This window comes from Cynoglossus semilaevis, chromosome 7, assembly GCF_000523025.1.
Source record: "Cynoglossus semilaevis isolate Cse_v1.0 chromosome 7, Cse_v1.0, whole genome shotgun sequence".
Taxonomy (NCBI): Eukaryota; Metazoa; Chordata; class Actinopteri; order Pleuronectiformes; family Cynoglossidae; genus Cynoglossus; species Cynoglossus semilaevis.
The window spans coordinates 5,050,625-5,076,525 of record NC_024313.1 but is presented as its reverse complement, the minus strand read 5'-3'; the positions used below and the strand labels follow the sequence as shown (position 1 = coordinate 5,076,525).

Sequence of the window (25,901 nt, the reverse complement as noted above, 5' to 3'; positions counted from 1 at the left end):
CGCCATGACAGATATAAACGAAGTCAATTATTAATGAATAATCACGTTACCTTTTTCAATCAGTATTATTATTATTTAGCGTTGTTTTATTTTTTTAAAATTCGTTTTTCTTCTATCGATAGGTCTCTATTTTTGTCATATTCCACAAGGGCAGTTTAGCGGAAGGACACATTTTATGAGAAAATTTTATCAAGAAATGCGGTCGGTTGTTCGGTTTAGCTCCGCCAACAACAAGTTCCGGTCAAGTTGTTTGCCCTCTAGTGGCTCAAATGTGCAACTTCACTCTTCAACAAGTTCCCGCCAAAAGGTTGATGAGTGCAATTACTCCTCTTTGTCAGCAGAGGGTCTGACGTGCAGTCAACCTGGCCGGACCTTGTTGTTGGCGGAGCTAAACCGAACAACCGACCGCATTTCTTGATAAAATTTTCTCATAAAATGTGTCCTTCCGCTAAACTGCCCTTGTGGAATATGACTAAAATAGAGACCTATCGATAGAAGAAAAACGAATTTTAAAAAAATAAAACAACGCTAAATAATAATAATACTGATTGAAAAAGGTAACGTGATTAACCATTAATCATTTGCTGCGTTATATCTGTCATGACGATTGCCAAACGCAGTCGGTTGTGCTCATGTTCACCAGAAGATGGCAATATTGAACATAAAATAAAATAAAACAAATTTTAACAGCTAATAACAGCTTATTTGGTTAAATTTCAGCAATGTACAAGTAATAAACTGCAATCCTTCACTTAGAGGACGAACTCTTTCACCACTAAATCAAGGACCAGTACATTTTGTCACTAAATAATTATCAAAAATAAATAAAATGAGTAAAACGTGAAACTTTTGATGATTTTATACATACGTGTGTGTGTGGAAAGTATAAAATCCCCAAAAGTCATAAATATAAAAAACCCATATATATATGCCCCCTAAAGGGCAAAAAGGAGTAATAGTGGACCTTGATTCCCTGGATAACCTTTATGGACTGTCACACCACCAAATAATAAAATTATTAATAATGTTTGTATTAAAACATTTAAAGGTAATGCTTTAATACAAAAGGTGATATGTGGACAGTAAATATTGTAAATGTACAAGATGATTAAGTTTGTTGCAAATGAGCTGTGAAAAATAAACGTGACAAAACACACACAAGTAGCTCTCTGTCATTTTTATTTTGTAAAAGTATCTCTTAGAGAAAAATAGTTGGAGACCCTTTATGTACAGACTTCTGAGGTGGTTGTTTTGAGGTAGTGTGTTTTGTCCTAGAGGTGTGATGTTTTATTTAAAAGAAAACAAAATGTTGGCTTTTGTTGCATGTGTATAAAATTACCTTCAAAGTCAGAATGAGTTCCTATGTGAAATACTGTTCCTTAAAAGATAAAAAACCCAACAAACATTAAAGGTCACAGTCACAGTTAAAACAGAGTCTTGTGATTATTTTGTGCAGCAAATTGTCTTATGGCAAAGCATGAGATGAGGACAACATTTGTGTAGGAGAAGAAACAATGTGGCTGGATCGTGTCCTCCTCTGCTGCCCAGTCCTCTGACGCAGAGGGTCTTGTCAGCACTGCAGGGAGCACGGAGACAGGCTGAAGCCGCCGTTAGTTTCCCTGATCTTCTCCTTGTTTCTGGCCTGGACCAGACCGAACACCACTTCTGCCAGTGTCATCCTCCCTCCTGTCCGCCCCCCTGTGCGTCCGTATGTGGCTGTCTTATTGCGAACTGTGCTGATGAAGTAGGTGCGGACCTTCCCCTGGCGCTCACTCACCTACAACAACAACAACAACAACAATAAAAACAACAAGAATCACGGGAGTCAGGATTCGTTTTTATTAGACCTGTATTATCTCTTTTCACCAGTAGATGTCTCTCTTGTTTCATTTCCCCCCTTTGCCTAGAATACTACACTACTTACTGTGAATCACTCATTGTATTTGTACTTGTTCTGATGAGTGATTGTCCTTACATGTGAAGACATATGTCTCTATTTGTCCACTTTTGGTCAGAAACACAAGTGTCTGATGTTTTAGAGATTCTCTGTGTCTGATCTGGCAGAGCCATAAATATCTAGAGAAGACAGGCAACAGACAAGAGGGAAAAAAATCCTCAACTGACTCTAAATTGAACTGAGACGTGTTGAGGACCATGTGGGACTAATGTGCACACAACAACGTGTCAGTGATTAGTTAAGTCAAGGGCTTGGAGTGTGAAAAATGGACATGAAAATCCCATTCACAAGATAACAAAATAACAGCCAGCTGTGAATTGATATTGGACACACACTCTCCCCTCTGTCATCGAGTGTCGTCACTCCCAGGTGTGAAGCTGCTCTGTGGGGTTCAGATTACTGTCCTTATGGAGAATAAAAGAAAAGAGACCAAACCTATGTATGAGAAAGCTGACTGTCTACATTTTTATTTTAAATGTAGGTGAGTAAGAGACGGTTAAACCCAGGGTTCATTACCCAAACCTCAATCTTTCCTCCACTCACCCCCTTGACAAATATTTCTCCACGCAGCTCCAGAACAAAGCCCCAGTCTGTCAGGATCCTGCGTGTGGCCTCAGGGACCTGGATGCGTCCACTAACACCTGTGCTGTCCATACGGCTGGCCAAGTTCACCGTTGACCCCCAGATGTCGTACTGTGGCTTGGTGGCACCGATCACACCTGCCACAACGGGCCCATGGGCGATGCCTTTTTTCCAAAACAACAAAGAAATCACTTCATTTGTCAACCTATAAATGCACAGGAGGGGGAGCTGGAGAGAGGAAGATACTGGGATTTTGATTATGAGTGACCATGATGGAAAGGATTAGAAATGATCACAACAGAGGTACAGCTAATGCTTAGCTTAGTTTGGAGATAAAGCTAGAGGCCAGGCGTTGCGTGGACAAGGGTTGATGGGAGAAATACGACGAAGCAGCCCAGCGTGGCGAAGACAACTTGAAGTTAAATCACTTCTGTCATGTCATCACTATAACATTTTAATGGTTATTGGTTGGTTATCCCAAAATCAAAGAAGAAGTTGAAGACAGAATGAAACTTTTGAGTTCCCTTCACACATCAGGCAGCGTGACTGACTTCCTGTTTTTAAAGCTTCTCTTAACACATATTTGTTCTCACCGGCTTTTCCGACTTCCTATTGATTCGTCTTGACCTTTTTTTGACTTTCAGTGATGTTTCCATCACTGAAAGTCCGTATGTGTATCTGTTCCACTCTGATAAAGTGTTGTTTGTGTCGTTCTTTCACTGACCCACGCGCAGCTGAAAGTTTTTGGCCGAGTCCCTGTTGATCTCCTTCAAAGTCTCCTGCATGGCCAGAGCGAACAGTACCAGTTCACTCAGGTGATTCCAGTCATTCATGTATGCCTGACACACACAGAGGCAGGCAGTCAGGCAGAGAGAGAAAGAAAAAGAAGAGGAAAAAGGAGTTCATCTGAAGCTGCTGCCAATGAAGGCTTTACTGATGCAGCCAAAACAAAACAATGCAGTATGAGCATGAGATAATCTCCCACCTGTTTGTCTGGAACCAGGCCAGAGGCTGCCATGTAGCAGCTCCCGATGGTCTTAATCTTCTCCACGTCGTGAAAGTATGACTCCTCCAGGAGCTTGGAGGCAGAAAAAAGAACTTAGGCGTAAATATTAGTGAAAGAAAAAAAAAAAACAGAAAACCACAAAACTCCAATCTCACTCTGATAGCTTTAAGCTCAAAGACATTTATAACAGCCAGCCTGACATTTAATAACAGAGCCAGAGTTTTATATTTATGAGCCTCAGTGCAGTAATAACAATAACACATTTAAATGTGTATTTTTATGAGGGGTATCCATACATCTACTTCTTGGACTTTCACTGTAGTTTTTATAACACATTTAAATGTGTATTTTTATGGGGGGTATCCATACATGTCACACGTGTCACACCTCATCAAAGCCAGCGATGATCTCATTCAGCAGTCGGAGGCAGTCCACTCCTTCATGTTTGATCTCCTTCTGCTCGAAATACTCGTTGAACCCATCGATGGAAGCGAACATGACACCCACTTCATCATAGGACTGCGAGTAGAGCTCCTGCAATGTGTCGGGCCACGTTATCTCGACAGGTGAGTTCACAGACGTGTGCTGATGTTAAAGTGCCTGATGGTTAACAGACACGCTCAAGTGTTGGCGATACCTCGTCATTCTTGCTCCGGTCCAGGAAGTGTCGGGCAACGTGCATGGGCAAGATGTTGTGCAGCAAACACTCGTTGTGCTCCCGCAACTCCCTCATGTCTTCCACTTCCTGTTGGGCCTGGAGACGCCACAGGAAGTCCAACCTGGCTGTGGCTTCCCACTGGAGGACAAAGGACAAAGAATTATTAAGTTAGAGTTGAAGAACATTCCATGAGCAGAAGCTCCACCTCACTATTCTGACTGATGTACCTGCCGTCCATTGTAGTAGACGGCTACAATGAACATGACCATGAGAAGAATCGCGATGCCATTTCTTCTGACATAATGAGACCTGGGTCAAACACGCACAAAGAGTAGATAAAGATTATTCACAGTTTCACAGCTGACCAGCAGAACTGAGTGGACGTCACGTGTTCAGGACTGACCGGTGCTGCACATCGTGGCTTGACAGTGTGAGGAAGGCCAGTTGGATCAGGTAGGAATACACGGCTACAGCCAGCAGCAGGACTGTCAGCTTCAACAGCGAATTCAGACGAAGGAACACAGCACAGGTTACCATGGCGATCACACCACTCAGTACAAACACCTGGACGGAAGAATGATGATCGCGTTTAGTTAAAAACATCAAATGTCTGTTTGAGAGTGAATATTTGTTTTGATCCATAAGAATCAACAATCCTACATACGACCTGTTCTCACCTCAGGGTATGTGCAAACAGTAAGAGGATGTGCGGCTGTGTTGCTTTTGTCCACCATCTCTCCAGTGTTACTGACCAGGCACCACACCTGCATCCACACACACACACACACAACACTTGGTATTTTACAAAAACATCACACAACACATGTCTGATTAGGACATTCTATTTACTTCAACAATGAAGCCAGTTCTCTGACCTGACACAGAAAAGAGGAGGATGTGGCACATCACGCAACATAAATAGATGAAACATAGACTTGTCTGGTTTCTCAGTAGAAACTGGTCATAAAATCTGATAAAATATATGTCAGGTCACAAGTGCAGACACTCCACAATATGCTTATTGGACAAAGTGATTAACAGTCACAAACATCCACATGATTTAAAAAAAACCCTGAGTCTTCCCTTTTATATTAATTGGGGCAAAACATCTTGAAAAACTGTGCTGCTCAGTCCCTCACCATGTCAGTGGACGTCAAACCAAAGTTGATGATGATGGCAGCGAGTGTGAGAACGTTGCGGGCCCTGTTGTTTTCGTGGATCCAGCAGCAGAGGTGCTGCAGTGCAGCTGGAGTCCACTTGAACTCCTCGGCCAGCGTGAGCAGCATCAGCAGCATGTAGGTGAGGAGAAAGACAGAAAGCTGGAGGACGGCAGGGAACAACCTCCTGAGGGAGAAAGAAGAAAAGAAGGGAGTAAAAATGTGACCGAATCACCTGACGTCCTATGTTGTTGGGTTCTCAACTTGTTTTTGTTGACGCTGTTGGGTTTACAAGGAACAGAATGTCATAAGTAAATACTCATAAAGTAATAACGTCATTTATCAGATGATGAAAAAAACTTTCAGGTCCAAATCAGTGGTGGAGTCAGACAGATTTCACTGCCCGCAAAACCGGAATGTTTAGACCAAGAAACTATTATTTTAATAATTTATGCATTTATCCAAATGTGATTTGGGTGGCGACTGCTGCCCCCGCGACCCGGTAACGGATAAGCGGATGAAAATGGATGGATGGATGGATGGATGGATGCATTTATCCGAGACATGGTGAATACAACTTTATTTACACCCTAAGGAATGTTGTGTTTTTTTCAACTTTATCTTATTTGACAAACTGCTGTACATGCTGTACAGAGACAAAGTTAAAATCAGATCAATAGTGTCTACGCCCTTGAAAGTATACATTTTTGTTTCTTTGCCTCATCTTTTTACCTCTTTTTAATCACATCAGCAAAAGATTCAGCACAATGTCAACATAAAACATTATTTTGCTTTTTGTGTGACTCAATTTCTCCCACCTTGGAGCAGGGATTAGGGCCTGTGCAGCTATAAGGAAGAGGAGCATGGTGAAGGAGCAGACCAAATTTGAGTTGAACATTTCATCTCTCATCTGGGAAAACTAGAGAAACAAACAAACAAAAATCAGAAATGTAAAAAGAAGGATCATGACAATGATTCTTCTTTCGACTCTTCTCACCTTGTCTTCTATGTGTGTGTCCTTAAACACGAGTGTCAGTGGAGTAATGTGCTCCTTGCGCATACGCTCACTGCTTCGGACCACGATGGCGTGTTTGATGCGTTTGTTGATCTCTTTAGAAGTGGACTGGCATACGTTGGGTAGAGAGCCGTTTGTGAAGGAGGCCAAGATCTATGGTACACACAAACATTATAATTAGTGTGTGATCACACATGGGGCCTTGTTAATCAGAGCCATCTCTGCACTTACACTGTTCATATCAACTACATTCTTGAAAGGAAACTCTGGGTGCCATGAGTGACTGGTCTTCTGGACCCTGGGGTGCTCTGTGTGGTCAACGTTGCCCCGTTCCTCCTGAGGGCAGATGAGATAAGTGTCTATGTTGTGCTTCCTCAAAAACTCATTCCTGTCCCGGCCGTGTCCGTCCTCTGTCTTGAAGATGCCGTTTAAGCAGTCCAGAGTGGCCCGGGAGATGTGGATACGACTGTGTGATCGGGAACAAATGTTTTTTAAGACGGAAGTTCCACATAAATCTAACAAACGACAATGAAATTCCCTGAGATGTTTACCCTGGTATTCCTCCTGCCTCCAGCATGTTGGCGATGCCCACATCCCAGGACCAGACGTCAAACTGCCATTTCTGCAGCCCCAGCACCCCACACAGGACAGATCCAGAGTGGATGCCAATCCTCATGTCCATGTCAAAGTTTAACTGCTTCCTCACATACCTTGACGTTGAGGAGTAAAATCGAAAAAATGTTAGTGTTGGTGATGGATCATCATTCATCATCTTCAGTGGTGAACTTTAGCCCAGTTAATTGTCTGACCTAATGGTGCTAATCATAGCCAGCCCCATCTCCACACAGTAACGGGCGTGGGCCTGTTGCGGCTCAGGGACACCAGAGACACAGTAGTAACAGTCTCCCAGTATCTTTATCCTCAGGCAGTGGTGTTCCTGTGGAAGTGCAAGAGGGAAATGTCACGCGTCATACAGAATTGATTTTTTCTGTAGTCTCTGTAGTGTTCAGGGTTTTACCTCTGCCAGGTGGTCAAAGCGTCCAAAGAGTTCATTGAGGGTTCGGACCAAGTCCTGCGCAGACAGGTTCATTGACAAGAGGGTGAAGCCCTTGATATCTGCAAAAAGAATGCTGCAAACAAGAGAGAGATTACTGTGTCAAAAAGACTGAAATCACTGTAGATCCTTCTGACAAACTCTCTACTTAATGCACTGTTACAATTCTCAACGTCTGCAGGCTTACCTGACGTTTCTGTACTGGTGGATATAGATCTTGTGCAACTCCTGGGAACTGAGTTCATCCTCCAAGGAGCTCATGTCAGAAATCATCTCCAAGGCAACAAAGCGAGGCAGGATTGACAGCACCAGACGCTCCTGTGTGTCGACATAATAATCCACCAGAGTCGGTGAGTTGCTTTTATCAGCTTTTATCTTTATATAGACATGTCATGTTTTATAATCCTTTGTCGTAATAACAGTTTAGGATAATCCAAGATGCAGAATAAATAAATGTTTCATATGTGACTAAAAGCAGAACTTTGGTTCTCACACAACCTGTCTCTGGTTCTCTTGCTCCAGTTTGAGGCGACCCTCGATGCAGCGCCGTGTCTCCAAGAATACTTGCCTCTGGGCGTGGTCAGTCAAGTAGTGGATGAACAAGCCAGCTGTGTTCATACCCAGGTACAGCAGGCCTTTGGCAAAAACCTAAATCCACAAGAAATTTGTTTGGTTGTTGAATTTGTTTCTCTTAGAGAAGGGAACACCATGAAGTAACTAACTGAGAAATCATACTATCATACATTTTATTGATAAATCAGGTCAAAGTATATTAATATAATTAATAAATGTCTAGGTAGCCTTCTGTAGCACAGAGAGCACATGTTATCCATTTATAACACATGGTAATGTTCTCACCTTTCTGGTGATCGATGCATCATTGTAGTTGCGCACCATCTCCACCAGAAGGTGCAGTACTGAGGTAAGGGAGCCTGCACACATGGCCCACAGCAGAGGTAAGGGCAGCAACGTGTATGTGGCAAACAATGTGAACAAAACATACCAGGACGGGTCTTTTTCTAGTCCATACACCAGACCCCCTAGCACCTGGGTGGTCTGTGACAGCCAACTGGCCAGACCAGCGTACTGCAGCCACCGTGGGGACAGAGAATCTTTGTAGGTCAACACCACGATGCACAGTGCTACAGCAAAGATCATGAAGATCCCCGTCAGGCAGCCACGCACAGTGTCAATGAGAGGTTCGGGGGCCAGTGCCAGGTACAGAACCAACACATGCAGTTTGGCCACAGCGTCCAGGACATTGGTGATCGCTAAAGAGGTGCGTCTTTGGTGAGAGGAGTGCTGCTGGTACAGTTTCTCCATGTCACGTGACTTGAAGGTGTGCCTCAGGGAGGGTATGTAGATGCCACGGACAGTGTGACCCCAGTGCACAAAGAAGTCGGCATCACTGGTGAAGTCATTAAACAAACCTCCCACGCTGCTCTGTGTGCAGGTGGAACCACGAGGATGGACTCTACTCATGGTAGAAGAGCGGCGTTTGGTGACGCCACGGGAGCCCTTGTTGAATATTTGCTTGTTGATCTCAGCTATGTAGGCATCGGTCACAAAGATCTTCCGAGCTGGTTCCAGACCAACCTGTGTTGTCAGAGACAACCAGACACAAGTTCACAATAAACCTAAAAACTGAAAACACTAAAAAAAAAATACTCCATACTTAGCAGTTAGCATGTAATTATGACCAAAAAGCATTTGTCGATCTGTCTGAGCGTCTGGGCAGCAGTGGGTTTATAATACATGGTTGCAGACATTTCTAGAGAACAAAATAATGACAATGCTACAAATGTGCGTATAAGTGTGGATTAATGGATCACCTGGGCTTTGAGCTCCTGCTGGTTGATGATGTGTTTAACAGCATTCTGCCAAAGCATCTTTTTCCGCCTTAGCCCCGGTGACAAGGGCGCAATTATGCTGGGTGGCTCACACAGACCCATGGGGCTGACATTTGACGTTTCTGCAAAGGTCACCATGGTGATGACCTTAGCTGTTGGTCACAGATCAGGAGGAGGATGGAGTCTGGAGTTGGGGGAGTGTTGACGGATGTGGGGAAAAAAGAGGACAGAAAAGACTGATTCGCAAGAACATAGCATTTAACATCATTTAAATCGTCATGTATATTTTTGTTCAATAATTAAAAATAAAAATGTAAATGTGCATATTTGGTTTCAAGCTTCAACAACTGAGAACATTTTTAACGCCCTGCTCCTCGACAGAGCTACAGTTGTGCAAAGACGTGACGTGCTGGATGTCACGTGTCAACATGGCACGAGCCGGGACAGGCAGGTTTCCAACAAATGATCTTAGGGCCAGATTTAGACCTGAGCTCTTTAATGCTCTGAGTGTAACTCCAGCAAGTTCTAATGGATTGCTACTTTGCGTTACTGTTGCTTTCTCACTGACCAGGTTCACTCTTGATATCATGTTTACACTCTAAATATAACTCACACAGCTGATACTCAAAAATGTCATTCATAAATAAGGGTTTTATTGTTGCTACTTCGACATATCATTTTAGTCTGTGAATCTATGGCAACTATTTTCCTGACGCTACTGCTTAAAGATCATCCTGATTATAACCAAATTACAAAAGTACGCAGTTTTACAAAAGTGGAGATCAGTATCAGTATCTCAGTATCTTAAATGCAATGTTTGAATTTATTGAGTGCAAAATGTCTGATTTATTAGACCAAAGACGCTGTAGATACAAAACTCACCTGTCTTCTTTTGCATATTGTAAATCCACTGCTCACATCCAGTTTCTGTTCCAGGGTATTTTCAGCCATTTTGATCATAATCCATTCCTTCTGATTCCATCCTAAAGAAAGTGCAAACATGTCTCACATTATGATGCATCATCCATAAACAGGAAACCAAGCGTCATGTAGTTTCTATTAAATCCAAAGCAAATAGGAGAGGGAGGTGGACGTCCAACTACGAGGTGTGGATTGTTCCTGGTGGGGTTGAAGGTCACCACCTGTTTAGAATCTGACAGTTTAGAAATGAAGTCAACAAATGCCTAAAAGCAGAGCTACATGAGTGAGGAGTGCAAAGAGGATTAGCTAGTCAGCAGCTCCTCTCACCGGCCCGCTTAGGTCACTAAACCCACATCAGTATAACTATTAAAGCAGTTCTTGTACAGTTTGTCAAAGGTGGCCCAACCTCTTAGCAGCAAGGCTAACAATTACTTTAAAAATTAGATAGAGTTCAGATTGGACTAGAGATGTTATTCTCTCAAACTAATAAAATAATTGAATTACATTCCCCTATAATATCCTTTCTGTCTACTCTTTAAGTTGTTGGAATCACTAAGATGATTCATCATTCATCATTCAGCCTTTACCTCCTCTGCTGTGACGTGAACCATCTCGTGTCAGTCATTACAACATCTTGATGAATCTCTGGGGTCTGGAGTAGCTCCACCTCTGAAACCATCATCCAATAATCTGACTTTTCTCCCTACAGCACATGTCCAAACCATCAAACCCCTGACCCTCGATAGCCTAATTTTTCATGCTTCTCAAAGTTGTTACTCTGATCATTATATTCATAAAGACAATTAAAAAATATGCCTTTTCTCCTTTTCTCTCAAACACTGACAAAATCCTTTGTCCAAACTGGATAAGGTTTCACTGAATACTTAATACAATGACCTAAAGTAATAAAATAACAAAATGACAGTTACTGTATCTTGTCAAAGGAAAAGGATGAGGTCCGATTAAGAAGCATTCAAAATGTTGCGTGAACCTCACATGGAGTAAAGTGGACCTTTAAATTGAGATATTCCAGGACAGCAGGATCGTGGTCCTTGGTGTATAAGCTGGTTAAAGTTTTTGAGACTTGTTTTTCTAATTGCGTCCAGGCAGTGCTCAAAGCCCCTAAGGCTGACCTAATGAGTTCCCATCTGTCCAACCATGATGCTGTACCTCAGACCTTTCCCGCTGATTACGGTACATCTAAAAATATCCCAACAGTCCTAAGGCAATTAGTTTTACCATAACAGTCACCACGTCAGCAGGTCCACTGACACTTCGCACAGCACACGAAATAACGCTCTCTTCAATATGTTTAACTAGCTCTGACTGATGCTGTGACGCCTCGAAGCTTGTGTCCAACAAGAGCAGCACATAGGATGGTATAGTTTCTATAAGGAGGCGGGTTTAGGAGAATACAAGTCACATGGTCTGGTACATGTTTGGCTAGCAGGCCAATTTACTTTCTGACTGGCCAGCAACAGTTGACCCCACCACCTAAGAGGCTGAATTTAGCTAATGAAAGTCACAGAGGTGTATTTAAGGCTGTCTCTGTGTGTAACCTTTTGTGTTCTTTACCTTAAACTGGGCAATACAAGCATGATATAACTTCTTTACCCCAAAAATTTAATTAATTATTAAATAATAATAATTTAGTTCTGATTGAATTGTACAAATGCCAGTTTTTTTTATTTGTCCTGTTGGGAGCAGCTGCATGTATAATCTAAATGAGTCTAAATCTATGACAGTCATAGAGTTATTAACCCTCATCATTTACTGTTTCTTCATTTTTACTGAGGTCATATTTTAATGAAGCTGGTTGTTTTTACATGTGTTATGTCAAATTCTGTGTTCTTCACTGTGCAGTAGTTTTTTATTGGGTTACATGTTTTTCTCAGTCTCAACTTTCTATCCCAACAAAAGTCAGCATTGGGTTTAAAATATAAAACATGTAGCTCCCACATTAGCCAATGCAAGCCACAGTACTGTACAGCTGCTCTCCTTTGATGTGACACTGCCTTTTTCTTTTTGTCGCATTATCATAATGAATATTTCAGATTAAATATATTTTTTAAGGACAGGGGATCATGTATATGGAGCTGGTACTGGAGGCTGTACTATGCTAGGCGTAAGTTTGCCCTCAGTCCAGTTGGGCTTGATAAAGAAAGAGGAGGAGCAGGTGAGGAATTTCTACTTTTCTGCTAAACTCTTAATGTGGCGTCTGCGTACGTGGGTAAAACTCACGCTTGGGGATATTCTTAATTAAAAATAGGGGTTAATAAATATATACCTACAGTCATTGAAGAAGATGTGGACTTAAGCAAATCAATGGGAGTCAGTGCAACGTATGAGTGTGTGTTACAACACTACTACAACCTGTCAGCGGACAGTGACATTTTTGCAGGAAGAAGTGCTGTTTTGTGTATTGTGACTAGATTGTAGAAAAGGCGGCCGACAATAACTACCTGAATGCTGGACAATTTAAGGACCTCATCTCTGTCCACTTAATGGTGAGTAAGTGGTGTGTGATCAGAGTTTTTAACGTCAGCTTCCATTGACTCAAGCAGCTAACTAGTGTTAGCCTCGCTGTTTTACACGAAGGATAACTTGTTTCAACACAGTTTCGCCATTGTTTATTTTTTTAACTTTTATATTCAGTTAAACGAATTTACCCTGAACAATGTACTGAAATGACAGTGACATGTTGAAGAATAACGTTAAATTAACACTATTGACATGTAGCATCGCTAAGATAAAATGTAAATACTTGGCAGCTTTTAGCTTGTAAAATGTGGCTAACTATTTATACTTGCCTGTCTCTGTCCCGACGGACGCTAACTCGTGTTTTATTTCATTTGTTGTTTTAAACTGTCATCGTTAGAAGTTAGCCCATCTGCTAACCTGGTCCTGTCATCTTGTACAGGCCACGGATCATCCAGCGGTTTCCCTGATTTTCAAACCGCCGTTGGATGCTAAGTTGCGGCCTGAAGTGCCTCCCGTGTCCGTGCCATTGTGAAACCTGAGCGACAGGCGCCCTCTGACGACAGGCATTCAACATGACAGGTGAGTAACATTAAGTTTATATGCGTTAAACAAACAGACACAAACTACTTTAGACAATACAGAAGTTGAATCATTGGTAAGAATCAATCAGGTAAGAATTTTATATCATTTTATACCATTTTATATAATTTTATAAGCAGTAATAATAAATCCAATCCCGATTATATATGTGGCATTTACCAACATACTAAAATGTTCCTTTTCTTTTGCCAATAGGTTGAGAAAATTCTGATTGATAGTAAAAACTGGAAGGTTTGTAGCAAAGCTTAAAACATTTTTTTTGTAGTAGCAGTAGTAGCCTGTCTGTACTAAAATTTAGTTAGATTGGTTTATATTTCCAAAAAGTTTTGCAGTGTTGAGTAGAATTCTATTGATCACACAGTATTGAATGCTCAGTAACCCTGATGGCTTTAGATAAGTGTATTAATTGGACATAAATAACTCACCCCACATTTGTCTGTGTCACAATCCACTGAGTGCTACAGTCCTGGCACCAAAATCCCACAGAGTGAATGGTTGTCCCACGGTTTCCCTGCCACTCTCCCTACCCTTTCTCTGTTTCTGCAGGATAGTAAGCACCATTGTGTCAGTGAGATGTTTATTAATGAGAGAGGAGGTTGAAGGGAGCAGAGCAGAGCTGCTGTAGAAATACTTATCGCTAATCTCATTGTTAATACGGTAAACCTGCTGATGGACTGAAAGCTTGGAGAAGCTACGTAAGAGTTAGTTTTAGAGCAGAGGAGTTTTTCTTTGCTTTTCACTGGTGTCACAGTTTACTCAGGAGTTGGAACTGGCAGACTTTAAAAACTGGTTTTATTAGGTGTAATTGTCCATGCAAGTTTATTGTCAACGTTGTTTTATTTATTGGCTTGGTTGTGAGTGTTCCATTTTGCATTTAGATGACTTCTAATTCTTAAAACGCTTAACCGTAGGTGTTTTTTTGCCAATTTTTATGGTTGAAATACTTTAAAAACTAAATTTTTACAGCTATTATTTAGATTTGCTTTTCTTTCTGTAAAAGAGCAGTGTGTGTCTGAGTGTGCGTACTTGCCTGTGAGTCTTTGAGTCTGTGTTTGGCTGCCATGCCATTGCCTGCGCCTGATGTTGCTGCCTCTCAGAGGCTGGCACTGGACTGTCGCAGCCTTCTGGATCATCGGGTTGGCAAGGGTAAGCCACAACAACACCTCCTCTGTTCTCTCTGTCCGGTTTGTTCTCCGGCGCCTGAGTCTAATGTTACGAGATTCAACTGAATACAATGTTTTTCTTCAATATTTAAAAAAAAATTCAAAAATCAAGCTTCACGTAGACCATTTATGATCAGAATTATTACAAATTATGTTTATGTGTGGTGAAGATGTCATGCACACTGAGTGAACGCTGGCATCGTTTTTAATAATACTGTTTTTCAAATGTGCTGACGGAAGGAATCATGGCTCACACATTTTCTGAAATGTATCTTTTATTTTGTGGGCAGCTTTGGTAACTGTTCTGGAAAGATTGTTTTTATTCATTTGTAGTAGGGAGAGATAAGGATCAATTTTAATGTTGCTATAACATGGATTAACTGTAACAAACAATCAAATGAGCACAGAAGGAAAAGTGAAAGTAAGTAAAGGAGGAAGCTTTGGAAAGATTAACAATGGAGAGAGGGTGAAAAAAAAGACTGTGTGTGTGTGAGAGGCTTTCTCTCCTACTATCCCTGCAGCGTGGATCTGTTCCCTAATCTGTAAAGAGACATTGTTATGTTTTACTGCATGTGTACCACTCTCCTCTTCAGGAGGAGTGCAGTTGCCCACGACAGACAGGAAAATCCAAGGTCATCACAGCACGCTTCTCTCTGACGTTGACTCACCCCCCCTTCTGTTTGAGGGTGTCTTTGCCTGCATGCGTTTGTGTGTGTGTGTGTGTGTGTGTGTTCTGGGCTGGCAGAGTGCGTGTAATTCATTGCATCAAGCCTGCCTCTGCACCAATCACGGTGCACATTCTTATGCCTTTTAGCTCCGAGCACATGTGCAGGCATTCATCCTAGAGTGAGAGGCGTCGTGAGTGCGCTTGTGTGTGCGCGCGTGTCTGTGCGTATGAATTTTCAAGTGGCCGTAGGCACATCTGTGTTTTTACACGAACAACTAAAACCACATTAAGGAAACACAAGCGCTGAAAGACTCCAGCTTCACCAGTGATGTACGGTAAGCGGAGGTCATTCTTCTGACGTGTGTGTGTGTTGTTTTTCTGTCTTGCTCTGTATGTGTGTAATCCGAAGCATGCAGCTTTCAGCCAGTTTTCCTACATTCCACGCACACTTTTTTGTTATTCTGTGACAGACTGCAGTTGGAAGTGCAGGTTGACATTTCCTTAAGGCTAATAATTAGAACTCCATCTCTGTTTGAGGATGTTTTATTAAACTGTACCACAGGCTTCCTCTGTGCCACCTGATCTCAAGATGTTTTTTTACGGTAACTGGTTTTGTTTTTCACCTTCATTTGATTTGTTGAAGGTAGTAACATTAGACTCTTAGAATGTAAAGTATCGTCAGCTTCCTGTTTCGGTGAGGAGGCTGTATATCTTTATTTTCTTGTATTTAAAAATAGGATTCTAATAACTTTCTTCATTCATACAATATTTAAAATGAATGAATTTATACCTTGGCTGAGTGGACTTTGGATCCGGATAAATGTTGTTGCTGACAGTGGTGTTGTTGTCACAGCGACCTGCAGATGTGTAATTCATTGATTAGGTCTAATTACAAATACAGGTAGCTTTGCCTGGAGTTTGTAAACTGTTCATGTGTTGGTTATCAACATAGATAGCCAGGAGTAACTCAGTTCTGCTTTGCTTCATGCTGCAGCAACCAGTTACTGCATATTCCATCCAGACCCCACAGCCCTCTCTGAGTAGTTCTTCAACCGTGATTCATCGTGTGTCAGATTGGCTTTGTGTCACGAGGACTTATTGGCAGCTGTGTCGTTGCATTGGTGGTAGCACACCAGCCATGTTCACCGACGCCCACGGAAGGTCTGACTCAGTGTAGAGGGATTACCGTCGGTAAACGTGTATACGTTATAAATGTCTGTGGAAACTTTATTAATAGTCTGTGTCCACGGCAGGGAGAAACCACCTCAACATCCTCTCCTCAGCTGAGCTTCAGCTCTGGCCTAAACTCACTGAGTTGCAGGTTGTGTGACCATTACTTGACTGTTTACATTGTTACAGTTGCTCACATTCATTCTCAGCCCTCAGTGTGAGGTTGAAGGTTGAACTTTATTGATCTGGCTTTCTGTTCCATGTAATGTTCCTTAGAATGGCAGTGTCCTTGATCATTTGTCTGTCTGCAATTCAGTGACAAGGTCTCTGGTTTGAGACCCACCCTGGAATATGTCCAAGGTGTGTCTGGAACCTATTGAATTGAGGTAATTTGATTTTTTTTTAATATCCACTTGACTTTAATTGTTTTCGTACTCTGCAGAAACAAGAGTAAGAATTTCCTTGAACAGGAAAGTGTGTTTCTTTACTGTGTACATGACGGTAAACACCTCGCATCTTGACCAATCCATAGTGGCCAGTGTTATTCATTCTATGGAGCTTACAAAAGATTAGCAATACAGAAAGCGTGTTGTTGCATGAATGAGTGTGACGGAGAGGTTGGGACAGCCTGTGGCCTGGTGGTAAGAGGATCAGGCGTTATATCAGTGGATAGCAGGTTTGAATCCCACCTTAGTTGGCTGAAATGTTATCTATGTGAATGTTAGAAACAAATGAAAAACCACGCAGTGTCACAGATCTTCCTCTCAGCAGTTGAAGTTGTTGTTTGATGTCATTTCTTTCCAGGAATTGTGACAGCAGCTGTTGTTCAACAGCAGTTAAATACTGTGGTTGTAATTCTATTTGTTGTAAAGTGATAAGCCATCACTGTTGTTTGTTTTCAACCCCAGCAAATCCATGAACTCCTCTGAAGACTGTTTGTACACGTAGTAAAATACATTCTCTGTTCTTTGAAGCCCATTAAAACTATATTTACCCTTGTCAGCCACATGATGTTAGTTCACAGAACAGCCTCAGATCAGCAGGTGCAGGTATGATGCTGAGAATGGGCTCAGTGTATGTGTTGGCTTTAATTCCACCTTCGTAACTGTGTAAAAACATTAGTCTAACTTGTTTGCTGCATGTTTTGTTTGTGATCAGTGCTGTGTGTTTGTGAGACGTGTGTGCAAATTTGCTTCCATCACTTGTACGTCACAGAAGAACTAATCAAGCACTAACTTGCCTCAACTGGAGTTTTCAATTTGCCCCTTTCTGTTTTTCTAATTTAGTGTGCTTCGTCTTTTACTCTCACTGTTGCCCTGATGTGAAAATGTTAAGCTGTCGTCTGTGGGGAACTTGAGAGTGTGATCTGTTAGTGCTCCAGCCTGTTGTTACTAGGATAAAAATAGCATTGTGATTGGCTGGATCTTTGCTGTGGTGCTTTAAAGGGGCTGTGCCCCTCAACATGTGTGTATAATGTTGGTTCCCAGAACCAGACTGACCCATGTGTTCTTCAGCTGTAGCTGAGCAGGTGGCAGAGGTGTGATTATTGTGTCTTCTTCCAACAACCAGCAATTTAGTGTTCCCTCTTCAACCAAACACTGAATTAAAGTGCACCCTCTCTGTGTGGGTATCTGTCAGCGTGCATGGAAGTGTTGAGGCACCGCTTGTCCAGAACCTGAGTGTGTTGTCATCTTGCCATGCAAAGTGGGTGGATGTCGTGAGATTCCCTGCTACATGTGTCTTTTGTTTTTTTCACCATCAGTGTGCAGTCTGTCCACCCACTGTGTAACTCTTTTAGATTATCTCCCTCTAACCCACCATTATCACCAACACTACTGTAGAGACACCAAACAAGGTTCTCTGTTTATTATACAGCCCCGTGAAGGAACATGTTTTAACTGTACAGAACTGTTTAAAGTTATAGACATGCAGTGGTGATGTCTCTCTCTGAGATGATCTGCCTCCACTGCTTAAAAAAGTCACAGCGGAAACACTGGCTTCAGTTTCTTTCCTGCACTGTTTTTTATGTCTGCTTTACGACAGATATTTTTTCCACTGCTTAAAGTAAATGGAGCAGATTTACAATCAATAGGACATATAACAAGGAGCACAAATCAATGGCTAATTCTGTCCTCCTGCTTTGTCCCAGTCCCCTTTTTTCCATCTTTCCTTGTTCTTTTTTCCGCACTCCACCGATTCCTGTGTCTCCTGCTGACCTCTGTGCCCGGGCCCTGAGCCTTGAATCTTACTATTTCTTACTATTTCTAACTATTGAATCTCTTTGTAACTTTTTCAAAAGGGGGAAAAACATTCACATCATTTCAAGATAAAATTAATAGTCAAATATTAAAAAAGGATTTATGTTTCAGGATTTATTTTATATTAAAATGACAACTCTATGGAGCTGTACGTGCACACAGTGAATAAAGATGGTTTTCTTTTTTTTTTTTTACATGTGAGGCGCTCAAGGACACTGTGCTTCCACCTTCCACCTAATATAGGTTGCTTAAAACAAACCGCAGGGGCCTTGGACGGGCTGAACGCAGCTCAACAGAGGGAGTTTAAGTGCAGCTCTGTGAACATTCTTTTTTAAAAATCACTGTCTCCAAAGCAACTGACATTCTTTTTTACAATTCTTTGCAATCATATATTTAGCATGGAAAAAAAAAGCACAAAAAGTTGTCATGACAATCAGTCTATTTATTTACTTATTTAAAGGTTAACCTCTTTTTTTCTCCCAGGGTCTCCTTATGAGTCATCACTGCTGAATTTCCCCAACCAATCAGAGTCCAGCTCTTGCTGACTGCTGAGGTTCCTTTACCCTCAATGCCAAATCCAAATACTCAGTCTGTGTGCAGCTCCCATCTCTCCAAGGTTATCTAGAGTGACAGCGGAATAACGCAAGATTATCAGCATACCGTTGTTGTAATTATAAATGTTGAGTCAGCAGACTGGAAATATGCTAACATCGCTTCCGATTCCAAAAGAAAATAGTACTAGTAGCATAAACATTTCTCCGTTTTCTGCTGAACACATCACACTTTTCCTCTCTGCTTATAAAACGTTTGGCTCTTTATTCCTTCTGTCTTCTTATTCCATACTTCAACAGTTCCTGGAAACTCTGTTTACTTTGCCCTGTCACACTAATCCAAACTCAGCTGTTTAAACAGTTCTAACAGTACTGTTCATTTCATCACATTGGCGCACATTGCTGTATGTTATTTAGCTGTCCTCACCTTCCTTCACTACTCGTTTGATTCATGCCTTTTTTCTATTTCCCTCATTTCCTGCCATTGACTTGTGGGAACAGCGGAATTTGTCAGTGATTGTTGTTGTTATAGATTGTTGCTTTCCTGGAATTCATGACCCAGTTTTTGCTCAGTGTGTCATTACTAGTTACTGTAAATACTTAACTAGTCCTACTGCCAAAATGCAGTTTGACTTGCATCATCCTCACTTTAATCTGCAGATATTTACAGAAACCTGGCAGAAAATACAGAGAAAAGCAAAGTATTTTTCGAATTACTTTTTGTTTTCCTGTCACTTGAACAGTGTAAGTAACCTGCCTTCCTCTCTATTGCTCCTTGTCCTCAGGGGTTTGTGGCTGTTGTGGAGCACTCAGGCCTCGGTACAAGCGACTGGTCGACAACATCTTCCCAGAAGACCCAGAGGTGAGAAGCTCCTGTCTCTAATAACATTTTATCACCTATAGGTTATGAAAGAGAATAAAAACATTAGTTCCTTTATTGTCTTACAGTACACTAAGAAGTAGTACACAGTATGCAGTATACAGTATATGCCTGTGTGCTGCTGCTGTGGCTGCTGCTGCAATAACCTACTTTACTGGTCAGGTCTGTTTCCAAAAATGATGTTCAGGGGACAAAAGAACCGCAGGCTTCTTTTTACTCCTGCTGCTGCTGCTGCTGCTGTCACTGACAAATGGAATTTAAAAATACAGTGTTGTGACATAGAAAAGTCCTCATGGTACAGTAAACCACTCATTAGAACAATGCTACTAGTCATTGGAAGAAGTTCCAATTTTCCAGCAATAGCAGTGCGTCAAAAAGATGCAGGTTCTCTGTGATTTACTCCACTTCACAGAGAAACCCTGACAAACAATGCTGCTTCATAACAACACTGTGATTGATCAGGAATTCCCGCCACAGAGAGAACGCATCTGCCAAGCAGACCAAAGCAGAAGGAGCTCCCTACTCATCTCTTTATTAACCGGCCCTTATTTCTTTCTACAGCAGGCACTCTCAGCTCCTGGAGCTGAAGAACTGTGAGCTAATAACATTAATGAGTGACCTGAATACAGTCAGGTCTGCCAGGAAGCCCTGCCAACTGGAAAGTCTTAAATTAAATGAAGCCGCCAATAAAATGGCATTACTGTGAAAGCAGCCACGCGATCACACTGTAGACAGAGAGCTCCAGTCATGACATAATAGAGTTCAGGTGACAGTCAGTATCACATACTGTTTGTGTGCGTCTCTGTTGTGTTACTGTGTACATCAAGCAGCCACTGCTACAGAATTGGGGCAGATGCACAACAATATCCAACCTGTTATCTTTACTGTATCCTAAACAATAAAATACAATGATGTATCCTAAACTCTTTCATGAGTATTAGTAGTACATTAGTATTTCAGTGTGACCTGTGTCTTCCTCTCCGCTGCCCTCCTAGGATGGACTGGTGAAAGCCAACATGGAGAAGCTGACGTTCTACGCTCTGTCAGCTCCAGAGAAGCTGGACCGTATCGGAGCTTACCTGTCAGAGAGATTGTCAAGGGATGTGGCCCGACACAGATACGGGTGAGCATCACCAAAAAAAAAGTTCTTTGAAAAAAGATCTTCTCGATAGATAAGATAAACTCTTGGCATCATTTTCTGGTCTGTGTGGTATGTACAAGTCTGCATCATTTTCTGGTCTGTGTGGTATGTGTCGCTACTGCGATGTAGTGACAAAACCTTGTCACAAATGTCTTCTCTGTCTGACTTTTCAGCTATGTGTGCATTGCCATGGAAGCCCTGGACCAGCTTCTGATGGCCTGCCACTGTCAGAGCATCAACCTGTTTGTGGAGAGTTTCCTGAAGATGGTGCGAAAGCTGCTGGAGTCAGACAAACCCAGTCTGCAGATCCTAGGAACCAACTCGGTGAGTAAGAGATCTTAAATGTTGTTACAGCAGAAAAAACACATTCAAGCAGACTGATATAAACAAATGCCTACACACCTGAACTCATCATCATCATCATCATCAGTTATTTGGATTTTTACCCTCTCTCTCTCTCTGCTTACAAGCAGAAAAGTCAAGTTGTTTAAAAAAGACATAAAGTGTAGGATGTATAGTGGGAGAGTGAAGTATCCGCTGCTGTGGGGAGCAGCTATCAGTGCTCTCATCCAGGTCGGCAGAGGATAAATAAAAGAAAATCAGATTAGCTGAAAACCACAGCAAAGCTCTGCCGTCATTTATACGGATTTATGAGACATACCAGCCCCTCCCACCTCATAGTCTTCATCATATCTGTCTTATACACTAATACATGAGCAGTAAGACAGAGTGGATGCCATCTGTCGATGCAGTGCTACAGAAACACGACTGTATCTGAATATCAGGCTGTTGGTCGCTGTACTTTGTCTGAGAATGATGTCTTAATGTAAAGTATCAATCCTTCAAAGGGAAATAAGGGTCTGAACCAAACGGACAAATAAAAATCCTGCTGCCTTTAATGACTTCCACAAACCAGGGTACAAAGTATTGTATTCAGTAACAATGTATACCCTGACTTCTTTTTACAGCTAATTATAGCTCTGTGCTGTTGTGCAGACTGTCAGGTAGCATATTCACATAGTGTTTTGTAGCATTCACTGTGTAGCATAGCAGGAGTTGAAGTGAGGATTAGGGATTAGAGAATTTATGACCACAGGAGCTGAGGCCCAGCAGGCCGTCTCACACTCTGTTCCACAGTCGTGAGCCTTTCTGTGCACAGTCCATTTTCATACATCCAAGCCTTGAGCCTTTCTGTGCACAGTCCATTTTCAAGCCTAGAACACGTTGGAGCTCCTGAGGCCGTTATCTTTATGAATGGCTCTTGCCTTGTTCTTTTGCTCCCCGCTTTGAGAAGTGTATGAAGACACAGTGTTCTAAGGGAGCAGACAGTAATTCTGGATACTGTCTGGGTATCAGCTGCTGTAGCAAGTTTACTGCCGCAGTTGAGCAGCATCGCAGGAGCAGCTGATTTCATTCAATTTGTTCAAGTGTACTTAATGAGAATTCAGAAGCCGTTCATAAGCATTTATTTGGATGTTCAGTTCCTACTAGAAGAAAATCAACCTTCTATTCTTTAGAGGGTCCTGGAGTAAAGCTGCAGGAAATAAGAGTTTTTAAAAAAACTATAATTATTGTTTACTGCACTGATCCGGTCTGAAAATGTACATTAGAACGGGGAGTGAATGTACTGCAATTACCAGAGACCACGGAGCATTCTTGCAGGTTGTGCAACTTCTTACATAATAAAACAGAAATCACGTTTGTCAATACCTACATTGTGTGATGTTAAATGTCAGTGTGTTTAAACAGTGACATTTCCAGGCCCAGTGGGAGAGCTCCGTTCATCCTTCATGAGATGTGACAGTGCAGTAGCTCATCATTAGTGGATAGACATTCATCATATGGTTTTAATTAATCTAATCTTATACATGTTTTATATTTTTCAACCCCTCAGTTTGTAAAGTTTGCCAACATAGAGGAGGACACGCCGTCGTACCACCGCAGCTATGACTTCTTTGTGTCACGCTTCAGTGAGATGTGCCACTCTGGCTTTGAGGACCCCGACATCCGCACCAAGTGAGTGGACCTAAATATAAACTGCTATTTTTACACTGCATTAAAAACATCTTTTTATAGACTTTTGCTGCTGTGGACAAGACTTTGACACCCAAAGTAAAATCATCTGTTAAAGTGATTTCGTTTTTTAAAATTTTTTTATTCCATTTTCTAAAAACAGAAATAACACGTTTGAACAGTCTAAACAAAACATTACCAGCACATCAAGGGCAGAAAGTGACTAAAATAAGATTGACTAAATATAATTTTCTTTTTTTAGATGCGTTGAATTGATTTCTGCTTTTTGTGACTCTCTTCCCTCCAGGATACGCATGGCTGGTATCAACGGTCTGCAGGGTGTGGTGAGGAAGACGGTGAATGATGAGCTGCAGGCCAACATCTGGGACCCTCAGCATATGGACAAGATCGTCCCCTCTCTGCTCTTTAACCTGCAGAGTGGAGAACGTACAGAGAGGTGAGGACGTTCACTGTGTTATTCATGTTGATGTTCATCTTCTCAGGCCTTAGGATTTACTTTAGTACATAGTTTTATTTTTATTTAACTGAATTCAGGACAGTTTACAGGTAGTTTAGAACTTACAGTACAGAGCACAACTACACACTACACTAGAACTAATTCATGAATATAGCTAATGGGTTAAATGAGCGTGGCATTTCTCTCTCTAGTTGTGTTCATTGCTGCTGAAGAGTTCTGTTAAAAATGTCTGTGATTGTCACTTAAGACTTAAACTGGGTCACCGCTGACCTGTCACGCCTCAGCTGCCTGTCTGGAGCTGTCTGTCATGTCTGTGTGAACCCACTGACGGCTGCACTGCTGCCCTGTGGCCATCTGAGTGTCTACCTGCGGCATCAGAGGACAAAAACCTCCTCAGAGATGGGAGAAAAATATTGAGCAGAAAGGGAGAGAGGGTGAAATGGGAAAGGAAAAACAGAGAAAGTGGAATTTGTCGAGAATAATGGCAGCAGATCACATTTATAGCTCGACCATCTCAGGGTAAGAGTTGCTGAGTTCCTTTTTTCTTGCCAGCACTTCACATAAGGAAATTAAATTTGATGTCAGTGCTGAAGAGTAAGTTTCAGTGAAGCCAACGAGATGAAAAACCAACGGTTGGGTGGAGGGTGGATGATGGAGAATGGAGAATGGAGCCATTGAAATGTAATTCAAATAAAAGGGCAGATGGACAGAACGGACAGACAGACAGAAACACTTCCCAGCAAGCCTCTGTCCCCTCGCTGTGAGTCACGAGGCCTGGCCCTGCTGTGAATCCTCCAATTATCTTCACACCCAGTCTGTCAACACCAGCCACAAAATTCACAACAGTAAGGACACAGTCAGGTTGAATCACCAGATGGTGTGTTTTTCTGCCTGCTTTTTGTGGCTTTACAAGCGACCTGACCCTGAGGAGAAGTCGGGATGGCAAGAAATAATGTTTGTGTTTGGCAACTTGGAAAAGCAGCAAGAAATATGGCATCAAGCATTTGATTTTAAAAAGTCATCATCATAATGCTGCCGTTGTTGTGATGCGCACATGTACAACTTAACGTGGTTGACTTTAGAGGAGCCACTTACAGCTGGGAAGTTCCTCTTCCTGCACTGTAGCAGTTGCAGCAGAAACAAATGAGTCAGGTTATGAATAAATAACACCGTCATGGGTGGACCAGTCGAGGAAGTCATGGCACAGTTGGAGATACAGGACGTTTTAACTATTCATGAGAAAAAGAGAACGGTCGGAGCCAAGGCAGAAGCTGACACGTTTGATATTTACATAAAATATAATGCAAACATTACTCTGACTGCAGAGAAATAACATCACCCTGAAGGTGAAAGCTGCAGTGTCATAGCTCTGTGTTTGTGTGTGAAACATGAAGTCATTGTCTATAATGGATGGTTGATTCAATCTGTTTTGATTCCAAACCTTTTATACTTATCTCCTCTTCTCTCCTCTTTCTGCCCCTCCCTTCTTGTCTCTCCTCCCTGCCCTCCTCGTTTCACATCCTTCTTGTTTTTTTTCCCCTCCATTCCTTCCCTCACCTGCATCACTCCTGATCAGCCGCTCCCCGTCGCCACTGCAGGCATCAGAGAAGGAAAAGGAAAGCCCGGTGGAGTTGACCGAGCGCTGCTTCAGGGAGCTGCTGGGACGAGCTGCCTATGGCAACATCAAGAACGCCATCACGCCCGTGCTGATGTAAGACAGCCTCAGAATGAAGTGTCCTGTCCTGGTGCTGTAGTTGGTTTTTGACGCACTTGTTTTAACTCAGAACACGGGATGCAGCTCAGGAAGTGACTGTGACATTTTTAGCTTTACCTCAGTTCACCCCAGAGGAACCACAAGGTCAGTGCAAGGTTAAGCAGTCATCACTGATGCGAGTGCATCGTTAGAGACCTAAAGCTACACGCTGCTGCTCTTTGCTGCGTTACCATGATGCACCACTAATGTTGTCACTGGTCAAGTTTGCATTTGCAATTTGACAGTCGCTACTTGTGGTCCGCTGAGGAGAGAAGAGTATTTTTAGTCCACTGTCTCTGGATTTTAATTTATTCACTTTGACTCTGAGCTATTTGTGAAGTTAAGCATTTTTTTTGTCAGAATGTTTATTAACCTGTCTCACTTTTATTGTACTCTACATTTTTGTCTGCTACTATTAAGATTATTCATCCTAATTTATTTGTGAGGGAGTGGTTGAATAACTACAGGTTGATTTTAATGATGTTTCAGGATGTCCCCCCCCCCCCCCATTACCCCTCTCCCTACCCCCCCATTTTCACTTCCCGC

At 42.0% G+C, this 25,901-nt stretch overlaps 2 protein-coding genes across 10 annotated transcripts in view; one reads left to right on the top strand and one right to left on the bottom strand.

The window, feature by feature from the left end:
* Positions 1-1,162: 1,162 nt before the first annotated feature.
* LOC103380838 (adenylate cyclase type 8) lies at positions 1,163-13,227 on the bottom strand. Of its 3 annotated transcripts, XM_025056876.1 has the most exons (22): positions 13,099-13,227; positions 10,162-10,262; positions 9,262-9,463; positions 8,288-9,025; positions 7,928-8,077; positions 7,617-7,747; positions 7,394-7,505; positions 7,185-7,312; positions 6,927-7,085; positions 6,607-6,841; positions 6,358-6,528; positions 6,179-6,279; positions 5,343-5,547; positions 4,881-4,967; positions 4,607-4,767; positions 4,431-4,512; positions 4,183-4,341; positions 3,933-4,079; positions 3,525-3,617; positions 3,264-3,378; positions 2,501-2,703; positions 1,571-1,777 (listed from the first exon to the last, which is right to left on the bottom strand). In XM_025056876.1, exons 3-22 carry the CDS (start codon positions 9,415-9,417, stop codon positions 1,571-1,573), a joined length of 3,540 nt encoding a protein of 1,179 aa, XP_024912644.1. In that variant the 5' UTR covers positions 9,418-9,463; positions 10,162-10,262; positions 13,099-13,227. The 3 variants fall into 3 exon arrangements, with proteins under 3 accessions (XP_024912645.1, XP_024912644.1, XP_008311172.1); XM_025056877.1 differs by lacking the exons at positions 10,162-10,262; positions 13,099-13,227 and having other exon boundaries at positions 1,163-1,777; positions 9,262-9,417; XM_008312950.3 differs by lacking the exons at positions 9,262-9,463; positions 10,162-10,262; positions 13,099-13,227 and having other exon boundaries at positions 8,288-8,361; positions 8,433-8,509.
* The window catches only part of efr3bb (EFR3 homolog Bb (S. cerevisiae)), an 18,339-nt gene continuing 5,560 nt past the window's right edge, over positions 13,123-25,901 (top strand). For 2 of the 7 annotated variants that reach the window (XM_017033766.2, XM_017033763.2), the window contains exons 1-7: positions 13,383-14,427; positions 19,876-19,952; positions 20,966-21,093; positions 21,285-21,435; positions 23,006-23,127; positions 23,432-23,581; positions 25,179-25,313. In XM_017033766.2, coding sequence (XP_016889255.1) covers positions 14,343-14,427; positions 19,876-19,952; positions 20,966-21,093; positions 21,285-21,435; positions 23,006-23,127; positions 23,432-23,581; positions 25,179-25,313 — 848 coding nt within the window. In that variant the 5' untranslated portion in view covers positions 13,383-14,342. Of the gene's footprint in view, positions 13,261-13,382; positions 14,428-14,501; positions 15,447-15,477; positions 17,986-19,875; positions 19,953-20,965; positions 21,094-21,284; positions 21,436-23,005; positions 23,128-23,431; positions 23,582-25,178; positions 25,314-25,901 lie in introns of those variants that run through there. The other 5 variants (XM_025056879.1, XM_017033765.2, XM_017033768.2 and 2 more) reach the window with 5 other exon arrangements.

Excerpts from the sequence above, each read along its gene's own strand:
- LOC103380838 (XM_025056876.1), bottom strand. The coding sequence starts at position 9,417 with ATGGTGACCTTTGCAGAAACGTCAAATGTCAGCCCCATGGGTCTGTGT. Across the intron at positions 7,748-7,927 it reads AGCAAGAGAACCAGAGACAG|GAGCGTCTGGTGCTGTCAAT; the intron begins GTTGTGTGAGAA and ends GTCGACACACAG. Across the intron at positions 4,968-5,342 it reads GTTTGACGTCCACTGACATG|GTGTGGTGCCTGGTCAGTAA; the intron begins GTGAGGGACTGA and ends GTGTGGATGCAG.